Source organism: Paramisgurnus dabryanus, chromosome 12, assembly GCF_030506205.2.
Source record: "Paramisgurnus dabryanus chromosome 12, PD_genome_1.1, whole genome shotgun sequence".
Lineage (NCBI taxonomy): Eukaryota > Metazoa > Chordata > Actinopteri > Cypriniformes > Cobitidae > Paramisgurnus > Paramisgurnus dabryanus.
Window position 1 is genome coordinate 10,794,181 of NC_133348.1, and position 11,008 is coordinate 10,805,188.

The window sequence follows — 11,008 nt, forward strand, 5'->3', positions numbered from 1 at the left end:
CCACTATGGCAAACATGTCCTATAAACAAACAAAAAACACAATAACGTTTTCATCCAGTTTACTTTTTAAATGCAACGTTGCTCGTTGCAATTATGGGCGCCGTTGAGCAATAAAGTGCGCGTGTAGTTGACCTCCCGCCCTGCAGGTGTCGCCGTGCGCCAGTGACGCTGATGTGAGGAACGGAGAAGAGATTTGTTTATACACCCATGTGATAACTTGTTTGTCGCGCAACACAGACGATTGTACCAAACATTTTAATTGAGTCATATATTTTTTGCTGTTTTAACTTTAAGTCAATATGTTTTTTCACTCTCGCTGAAGAAACGGAAACGTGCGGAACTGTCGCGCTATGGATGATATAGAGGCTGAATTGAATATTCCGGCAGTGGACTCGCCAGAGGATGAAACGACACATCAGATGCTAATAAAAAAAAAAGTTAAACGCTACAAACGGTCACAATACGAGGGTAATGATTTTTGTTGTGAACTGATTTGATTTGCTTACATCTTATGATATTTCAGTCAGACGAACTCGTTTAAACATATGTTTGTCGTTCAGGTCCACCCAGAGAGTCTGGTTTTCATAAATCCACCAGACAGTGTCTGAAAATCATCAGCGATGCGATGCTGCGTCATAACTGGCAGGAGGCTGCAGAATATTTCACATCTTACATCCAAACACTGGAGGACACCACTGTTGGTAGACCTGTGACATCGCTGCCACGTGAAGTATTCATGCATCTATAACATCTATGCATTTTAAATGTTTTAATGTACATAACTTGATCCGTAATTGTTTATGGATTACTTTAGATGCTAAACTTTTAATAACTGTTATGCCTCATCAAAAAAGTTTTGATTTAAGTTTAATTGTATTTGATTATTTAAAGAAAAGGTGCCCTTTTACATTCTGCTACTGGTTTTTACAGTCCACTTTAATTGTTGTGTGGTAAAACTGCACTTTATATGAAATAATTTGTATTTCATAAATGTCAGTTTCAGCAGTTTTAATATTTATTGTGATTATTAAGTTTGACACATGGTCCTATCTTCCAGGTCATTTGGAGACTAGGAACAGAAATCCTACATAATCTCCCTAATGCCAATAATGAAGATTTCAATGCTGTATATAACCAAATGAAAAACTCTGGGGTCAAAAACTATGCTAAGGTATGAATTAAACCTAGTTTTTTCTATTTAAACTAGACAACTAGTTTTCTGTGGTTGTCCTAGCAAGTCTTTATAAGGACCATACCTCCATGATCCAGCAGTGATTGATTGGGAAAAGATACTGCCCTAACGTGTATAAATCTTTTTACATGAATGTTGTAGATTTGCTTGGAACACGGTTTTCATCTCATGCTGAACGGACAGTGGGATGAAGCTAAGCGTCAGCTGTCCGTCGCCGATGGCTGGAGGTACGGCAAGCAGGAGACCAGTCAGTCTCTGGATATGAAACTCATCCGTGCCTACTGTGGCTTTCTAGATTACTTCATCTGGTGTGATAAGAAGTCCACCACATCAGAAACAGGTAGGAGACATTGCACCCTGACACTAGCTGTGTTTCCATTGCAGATTTGCGCAAAACTTTAGCATAATTTTTAAAATGCTACAAAAGACTTTTGTGAAATAATGGCTTTTCCATTAATGTATGATATGCGACTGAAATGTAGTCTTTCCTCTCGCGATAAGTAATTCCAAACATCACGTCGTCAACTGATGTTGTTATGTTTACTGATAACACATCAACCGCACTAGGCATTCTTTTTAACTGAAGGAGACGTAAGAGTATTATCCAAACATTAATGCCAAGGAAAGCCCCTTATACTTAGAAGTGGCAACATTGTAGGTGTTTCTTGAAGGTAATAGTAGATTATTTTAAATCAAAAGAGATATGTTATAATAAGAGGATTGTTATATAGTGTTGCTTTCGTCAACGAAAAGTATGACTAAATATAGTCGTCAACCAACCTTTTTCACTTGACGAAAACGAGACGAGACGCAACGAAAATGCTGGTCATGTTACGATGACTATAATAAAATGTATAATGCAATATTGTTGACGAATAGAAACGAGACTAAGGGCCCTATTTTAACGATCTAAGCGCATTGTCTAAAGTGCACAGTGCAACGTCTAAATGGGCGTGTCCGAATCCACTTTTGCTAATTTAACGACGGGAAAAATGGTTTTTGCGCCGAGCGCATGGTCGAAAAGGGTGGGTCCTATTGTAATGGGAGTATTTTGGGCGTAACGTGCAGTAAACCAATGAGAGTCACAGCTCTCATTCCCTTTAAAAGCAAGTTGCGCTGGCGCTATGTCTAATCCCTATTTAGATGACGGACTTTGTAAACTGAAAAATCAAGCGGAGGAAGAAGATCCCCAGTTTAAGATTAATGTTAAATAATTGTGTTGTTTTTCACTTGTATTGAAATTGTTATTTTTTTATTAAAACCTTTAAAACCCGTTTTCTTTTAGTCATGGAAGTAAAAAGCAGGCTTGTAATTGCTTTAAATGTATGGCTATCCAATATCATCAAAAAATAATTTACAAGTATGTAAGATAAGGTTTGTACTCTAAAAATACTTTATTTGTAACAAACAGGAGATAAAGAATTTACAAACGGCTCTCCTCAAGTTTCAGCACTTTGGACAGCGGTCCAAAGCATTTTTTTAAGCATTACTTAAAAAATTTTCTCATCTCACCATATCCACAGGTACAGAGTCATCATATACAAGAAATCCGTGAGGTAGCATAAAAAAAAACATTTAAAAACAGACGCATTTGTTCAAAGCAAAGCATTTATTTACTTACCAGGCTGCAGGTGAAGCAGCTCTTTGTGCCTTCTAACGTCTCATAATCTGTCCTCATTTATGTCCAAGAGACTCAATAATAATCTTTTACAGTCAAGCCTTTAATCTTTCATATTTAAAAGCATATTTGTGCTGCTGCGCATTCATGTACCTTGTGATAAGCAAACCCGCGTTGTCCTCCCGTGTATAGGCGCATTTTACTAATGCGCTCTTTAAATAACATAAAACACATTGCGCATGGCCTAGTCTATTTTAGTTGCCTCAAAATAGCAACGCGCCAACAATGCCCTGAACACACCTCGTTTTCAGACCAGAACGCCCATGGGCGCAAAAGGGGGCGCAAATGCATTTGCTATTTAAACAACGCGGCGCTAAACGTGAAAATTAGGGTGGAAACTAGCAAAAGACACTTGCGTCGCGCATTGCGCTGCGTTGCGCCGGGTGTAAGATAGAGCCCTATAAGTGGTTTACAAAAAAAAACTATGCTTAAATGTCTCTTCATTTTCGTTGACCAAAACGAGACGAGATTAAATGTTATAACGTTATTTCGTCTTTTTAGCCATCGCAGAATCTCCACGCCCGCCACCTGACTGCAGATGATCACGTGTGTTATTGACGCTGCGCAGATAAAAGTACAGCGAGAGTGAGTAGAAAGCATGTGGAACAGTCTGCTCTCTCGATGCTTTGATATTATACGCCTAATACAAACATTATTGGCAAGGAAAGCTTCTTATGTTTGGGAGCAGACATGTATTGAGGTGTTTTTGGGAGGTTTTAGTACTCCTAAAACTGCGTCATCTTTAAATAATACTTGTGACTTACTTGTGACCTAAATATGCGAGAAAAAAAAACTGTTTCCCTTCCAGTTTTGCGAAAACACCTTTTCTGAATTGCCTTAAAAACCACCTCATGCGAGCATAAAAACTTTTCTGCGATGTATGGGAGTTTTTGCTAAATTCAGGGTTCCCACGGGTCCTTGAAATCCTCGAAAGTTTGTGAATCTGGAGGGGGAAATTCAAGGCCCTTGGAAGTTTTTGAAAATAAACATACATAGATACAGGTCATTGAAAGTGCTTGAATCTAAGTTTTCTGAAAAAAAAAATCCATATTATTCCCTGTGTAGTGTAAGATAATATCATAAAAATTCTAGACTTTTTAAGCACACGTGCTAAACTGTTCACTTTAAATGCTTATATCTTCTGTATGTGAATGTTGATTCATACCAAAATGCTTTTTTGCATAGTTGTGTTTGACACATGAAAACGTCTTGGGTTACGTATGTAACTGTTGTTCCCTGAGAAGGGAACGAGACGCTGCGTCTCCCTTGCCATACTTCCTGTGTCCCTGTAACGCCGTCTTTGGCAATATTTCAGATAGCGATATACTTCCTGGCTCTCACATCACCCTGTCTTCGTCGTTAAGCCTCGCCATTGGTTGAATTTGATATACACATTCAGACACACTTACCCCTGGAGGCGTCCCCAAAGTGTCACCGCAGTGACGCAGCACGAGGTCCCTCGAAAGGGTACTGAAACAATGTATCTTAAAAGGTAACACGATGTAACCTTGCTCTCACTTGAAATGTGTCCCCACATTTAGTCCTTGAATTTGAGGGAATTGGACCTAGAAAGTCCCTGAAAGGTCCGTGAATTTGTAGTTAACTAAGGTGTTAAAACCCCATTCACACAGACCTCTGGTCCCAGAAAATACCCGGTAAAATTGCCAGACAAGCGTCTGTGTGAACAAAAACTCGTTCGGTTAATCTTCTGGGATCGTTGCCGGAAAGAGGACCTTGTAAGATACACGGGTAACCCTCTGTGTGAACAAGAAGCCGCAAGAATGCAGTAATGGGCGTGTCGAAGTGAGGACGCGCGCGTCATCATCACAACACAAGTTATGGTTCAGCTCCTTACAACGAGAGATAACATGCATATAAACATTCACCACGAGAAATGTTGCAAACTAGATTGAAGCAGTTATCAGGAAATGATAAATGAGACGCATAAACAATGATGCACGTGCCGTAGTGAGGACGCGCGTGTCATGGCAACATGAAGTTGGTTCAACTCTTTAAAATGAGGGATTTACAACATTCACTACGAGAAATGTCAGCAAACTGGACTGAAGCAGATATCAGGTAAGTTAGCTCGTCACTTACTGCGCTGAAACGGAGATCATTCAGCAGCATAAAAGAATATCGCGTCACGTGCTCATTTGAGCTATAATAAATGAAAATACCCACATGTCATTCCAACAATATCGTCCAGCTCCTCAAAATGCGGGTTTTAAATGCATATAAACAATCACGATGAGAAATGTCTGAAAACTGTATCAAAGCAGACATCAGGGAGCTTGTCAAATATCCATTCTGAAGCTGAGATCATTCACCAGCATAGAACTGTGCGTTCACGCGCTCCTTTGTAGTCTGATCATAAACAAAAATGCACACGAGTTGTTTCTGGAGAGAGAAATAATATATAATATGCAAACTTCAGACGCTGCGTAGAAGAGAGGGCGGGACTTTCAATAGGTCGCGTGTCTTTCCGGGACCGTCACATGCCGGGTAAACTTGGCAGTGTGAATGAAAAAAAATCTAACTATTCCGGAAAAATCCAGGATGCATTTTACGTGTATTTTACGGAATTTCTGTGTGAAAAGGGCTTAAGGTGTGGGAACCCTGTAAATTGCTGTGTTTCCATAGGTTGTATTTTCAATTCGCAATGTCAATTTGCGCAATTGAAAGGCTAATGGAAACGCAGCTAATGTCTTTATCTACATGTGATTATATTTGATACTATGGTGGTCATATTATACAGTACAGTAGTACTAATGAATGTCCTCTAACCTTTCTTTGTATGTATATTTTTATCAGTATGTGTGTTCCTGGGATCGAACCCACAACTGCTAACACAATGCTTAAGTGCTAAGCTACAGGAACACTCATTTAATGTTATGTATTATGATTGTGTAAGCGTTTGTCTGGGGTTCTCATGCATTTGAATTATTAGTAAAATCGCATTGGTTAGTAGGACACTGCTTTAACTGTTTTAATCATCTAAAATCTGAGTTTAAAGATAAGCAAAGTGTCTGTATGTTTCTTGTTCTTTCAGAGGATGTCAACAGTGCTCAAGAGATGCACAGCTGCTTCAGACAAGCTTCAGTGACTCTACAGGAGATTATAGGACAGCCGGGAATCTGGGATCCTTTTGTGTTGAGTTACGTTGCTGTGAGTTATCACCTTGCTTTGATTTCTTGAGGATGCAATTTGTTTGAAGGGGAAATCGGTCATCTTTTATTCTGTCTTTTTCCAAATCTCTCTTTCTCCGGGAAACATGCACTTTTTCCATGCAATAACCAGCTGCGTTCAGATGCCAATATGGGCAAATTTCTTGTTAACTTTTATTGTAAATGGTGTTTCAGATGCTGGAGTTTTACAACGATGAGGAAGGAGCGCTGAAGGTTCTGCAGAATTACGCTTACAACAAGGACTTCCCATCAAACCCCAATGCTCATGTCTACCTGTACCAGTTCCTCAAGAGACACAAAGCCCCAAAATCCAAACTCATCGCTTCATTGAGGGTATAAAATAATTAACACTGAATAAACACAAATGGAAAAATTTTAAGTTTCTCATTGCATAATATATAGGGCTGCACGATAAATCGCATGTGATTGTCCCGTGGATCTCGTCAGAAATGCTGGTTCCTTGATTAGTAGTACATCCCCATCAGCTGCTTTCAGATTAAACTACACAGCCGTAGTTAACTGACATTCAGGGCTATTTTGCATTAATTATCGCGGATGTATCACCTGCGATATGGCCCAGCTTGTCAGGGAACTACAGCTCTGTGTAGTAAATGCCGCTCCATCTGAAAGCAGCTGATGGCGATGTACTACTACTCAAGGAACCGGCATTACTGACGAGATGTGCGTGACAATCACATGCGATTTATTGTGCAGCCCTAATAATATATTCATGTGTTTTTCAGATTTTGCACTCTTTGTTGCCGAGTCACCAGCTGATGTTGAAGTTATGCTCTCTGCTAAATCAAACCAGTACGTACATGCTCCTGTGTACTTCAGTGGTAGAGCAATGCATTAAATCAGACTTTTTCCATGTTTTAGTGCTATAATTGGGTCCCCAGTGCCTCTATCAATCTAGAAAATGTAAAAAAAAAAGATCAACCCACTAACTTGGTTTTGGTAACCATTCTCTGCAAGCATGTGAAAAAATAGCTAATTGAAATTTGGCTCCCCTTGTGATGTCAGAAGGGGATAAAACCACCCCTTAATCTGCACTATTCAACCACTGCTGTTTAGCACATTTTTGCTTACACCCATGTTACAAGAAATTATATTTATTTGATATATTTTGAGCTAGAACTTCACATACGTAGTCTGGGGACACCGAAGATTTATTTGACATATTTAACAATACAAAGGGTCATGGGTTTGAATCCAGGAAACACACTGGTTAAAAAATGTATAGCTTTCAAAGCACTATAAATCGCTTTGATTAAAAGCGTCTGCCAAATGCATAAACGTAAATAAATCTTTTATTATACATCCTTGGAGAAAAGTGCGAAAGTGGTTGCCAATGCAGAACTCCATGATTGCCACCATGATTGTTAAAGGACACCTATTATGGCCTTTTTACAAGATGTAATATAAGTCTAATATATGTTTCTGTTAAGTTTTAGCTCAAAATACCCCACAGATATGTTTTGGTACTCGGCCAGTCTCCCTTTTCCAAAGCTTTTTTCAAAAATCATGCACCCCACCTTTAAATGTAAATGAGCTACAGCTCCTCACTTCCTTATAAACAGACAGTGAACAGTTTCAGTTCAAATAGATCTGATTAGTACAGTCTGAGACAATAGTATCTAGTGGACAGAGGACAAGTTGCTGAGGGTGGAAACTATGGTAATGCAGGACTGTAAGTGGGTGGGGCTTTATCAGTGTGACCTCACATTGATAAGAGAATCAAAACAACAAGTCTAATGAATCTGCTTTGGTTTAATGAGGATTCAAAAACAAGGAGCGGGTGGTTGTGTTCACACACTGCCAACACACATTAACCCCATTTACCTTTGGTCCCAGAAAATACACACGTATAAATTGCCAGACAAGCTTCTGTGTGAACGCAAAATCTTCTGGGATCGGCAGTGTGAATGAACAAAAAAATCAAACGATCCCGGATGCATTTTCTGTGTATTTTCCGGATGTCTGTGTGAAAAGGGCTATTATGTCCAAACACCTTGTAAAAGTACATTTTGCATAATAGTGGCCCTTTAAATCCTTCATGTCTGCAGATCAAACCATGAGACGACAAACTTAAATGTAATACTTGTGATATTTATGAGCTGAATGTGTAACGTAAGAGCAGATGTTTGACTCTGAATGCTGGTGATGCTTTTCCAGACGAACTGAAGAATCTACAAGAGGCATTTCAAGTCTGTATGGACCTTCTTGAGTTTTCCAGCTGGAAATCTGACAGGAAGGCTTGGAAATGTCTTCTGGAAATCATGCAGAAACATAAGACAATGTGAGTGTTGTCTTTACTGCAAAAAAGTACTTTTTTGGTTGTGTTTTCAGTACAAAAATCAAAATATCAAATATCGTGGGCACAATGACCTAAGTTTTTTTTTATTGACCAATAAAGAAAAAGAAATTTAAGGGAATTTGTGCCTAAAAAATAAAATTGCCAATGGGGTAAGAAAAAAAGTCTTGAAATAAGTTTACTTTTTTCTTAAACGCTTAATTCAGAAATAATTTTCTTACCCCATTGATTTATTTTTTGCTTGTTTTAAACACATATTCACTTAAATTTGATTTAGTTTTGTCTACAAGCGATTTATTTACTAAATTCAGATCTCACAACCAAGATGTTATTTTCCTTGTAAAGATTATTATCAGGATTAAAGAGTGTGTGTGTGTGAATTATTTCTGTTTTATTATGTGATGCAGATGTGATTATAGTTTCTTGTGTATTCTGCGTCTTGCAGACATTGCTTGTATCTTATAAGGAAGGAATGGGCCATCAGAAAATCATTGTGGCTAGCCATGCACTTCAGACCGTACATCGGCAAGGCAGAGTCAGAGAGAGATGTGAAACTTTTGCAAATCAAGGCAAAAGTTTTAAGGCTTACGGGTGAATCAAGTAAGTATGCATGATGATCATGCACACACAGGTTAAGAACAACATCTTTTGCCCTGTTTACACCTGATATTTGTTAAATGCTGCCTTATTTTTAAGTCGCTTTGGATAAAAGCATCTGCTACATAAATAAATGTAGATGATGTATAACATGTCTAATGGAGGTGAGGTGTAGATCTTGTGGTCATGTGAAGCAGAGGCGTTTGTGGTTATTTTTATGGGCACACATGTATGCAAGCATGACTCCTCCAAATGTGATACGATGACAGAATGATACGATTCTTGACACACCTGTGTACATGAACCAAAACTGAACGTGATGCACGTGTAGTTGCATGAACTATATTTCTGTACTTTACTGTCACACTACAGAGACAAAATCTTTGTATTCTCTTCTTCATTAAGATTGTTTTGTCTGTGTTCTTTTATGATACTTTCATTAGCCTGTGGCTGTAATTGTGATTTTTCTCATTGCAGATAGAGATTACTTTAAAAGTGCTCGACTATCAAGGGAACCGAAAGAAGACAATACAACAAACACTGAAGACAACATTGATGGGACTGATTTATAAAAACATTCACGTTTCCCATTTCAAGAGTCGGGTAGCATTGCCTTATGATGAATATGTATATCATAATAATATTTTCATATGAAAACTGTTCATGTCTCCATGTTACTAAGGCTCTTTGATATTGATTTCTCACATTGCATTAAAATAAAAGAAATGCAGTAAATTCACAGACAGCTTTGATTGTTTCCACAAGGTGGCGCAGGCGCTGCATTTATAAAGGCTGCTGTAATTCTTGAATGTATTTTTAATACAAAATTATTTTTTGTTTGTGACAAAATTATGCACTGATATTTGCAATGGGAAAATAATGAATATCCTGATCCCGTTTTATATTGGGTGTTTTTAAAATACTGTGATTCTGCAGAAGCAAAAGCATTTGATACAATGTGATGGTGTTTTTATGGAGGGATTTAAGGTTAGACACAGGGTTAAGCGTGTTATTACCCCTACTGAAAAATACAACTGAGACCAGCCTAAGATAGTTGGCTGGTTTTAGCTCGTGTAGTAAGCTGGTTTTAAAGAGGTTTTGTATATTTTATTGCTATTCAGGCAAGAAGACCAGCTGACCCTCCAACTTATACCAGCTTGACCAGGCTGAAAACTTTGCTAAGCTGGTCTTACCTGGTTTAACATGAAAGTAGCTGGCTAAAGCTGGTCTTCCAGCTTGACTAGCTAAAAAGTGTCCAAACCCCCTCTAAAACTACACCAGCTTAACCAGATAAAACCAAGCAACGAGCTTAAGATGGCTAAGGTGGTCGTTTTAGTAAGAACATGAAGTTATATAAAGTTTAAGTACAATTTAACAGAACATATGTACACAAAAGGTATATTTGTATTACGTTTTTCTTATGTAAAAACAACAAATATAAGTGAGACCAAATTATTTTATTAAATGGCTTCAATTTATTTTTAATTCAGAACAATTTGATTGAAAAGTTAGATTGAGATCGTTACAGTTTTTGGTTTGTTCTCCTCTTGCTTTAATGACAGCAGCTTTTGTGCTTCCACTCTTTGTAAAAAGAATCTCATATGCTAATGTTCACACATTTTATCTAAAAAATAAAATCGTCCTTTGTTTTTCAGTTTAAATGTTATGTGTATTTTATCGTTTCTTTGTTTGGACTTTTTAAAAGACTATATCGACTTAATCTGTATTTCAGATGTATTGTGTTAAGCTCCACTGCTTGTTGTTTAAAGAGGACATTTAGCAAGACTTTATTAAGATGTAAAAGTCCCCAGAGTACGTATGTGAAGTTCTAGCTCAAAATACCCCACAGATAATTAATTATAACCTGTTAAAATTGACACTTTGTAGGTGTGAGCAAAATGTGCCATTTTTGGGTGTGTCCTTTAACATGCAAATGAGCTGATCTCTGCACTAAATGGCAGTGCTGTGGTTGGATAGTGCAGATTAAGGGGCGGTTTTATCCCCTTCTGACATCACAAGGGGAGACAGATTTCAATGAG

General features: G+C 38.1%; 1 protein-coding gene across 1 annotated transcript; it reads left to right on the forward strand.

Moving 5' to 3' along the window:
- Positions 1 to 94: 94 nt before the first annotated feature.
- On the forward strand, positions 95 to 10,623 carry taf1a (TATA box binding protein (TBP)-associated factor, RNA polymerase I, A). The gene is made up of 10 exons (XM_065256503.2): positions 95 to 468; positions 561 to 730; positions 1,058 to 1,171; positions 1,334 to 1,532; positions 5,923 to 6,038; positions 6,233 to 6,391; positions 6,802 to 6,868; positions 8,234 to 8,357; positions 8,818 to 8,972; positions 9,447 to 10,623. The coding sequence occupies exons 1-10, from the start codon at positions 351 to 353 to the stop codon at positions 9,539 to 9,541; spliced, it is 1,317 nt and encodes a 438-aa protein (XP_065112575.1). The 5' UTR covers positions 95 to 350; the 3' UTR covers positions 9,542 to 10,623.
- The last annotated feature ends 385 nt before the right edge of the window (positions 10,624 to 11,008 follow it).

What these genes read in the sequence shown, in the direction of transcription:
- taf1a (XM_065256503.2), top strand. Translation starts at nt 351, where the DNA reads ATGGATGATATAGAGGCTGAATTGAATATTCCGGCAGTGGACTCGCCA. An exon ending in GTCCACCACATCAGAAACAG is followed by an intron (nt 1,533 to 5,922) that starts GTAGGAGACATT and finishes TTGTTCTTTCAG; the next exon opens with AGGATGTCAACAGTGCTCAA. An exon ending in AACTCATCGCTTCATTGAGG is followed by an intron (nt 6,392 to 6,801) that starts GTATAAAATAAT and finishes TGTGTTTTTCAG; the next exon opens with ATTTTGCACTCTTTGTTGCC.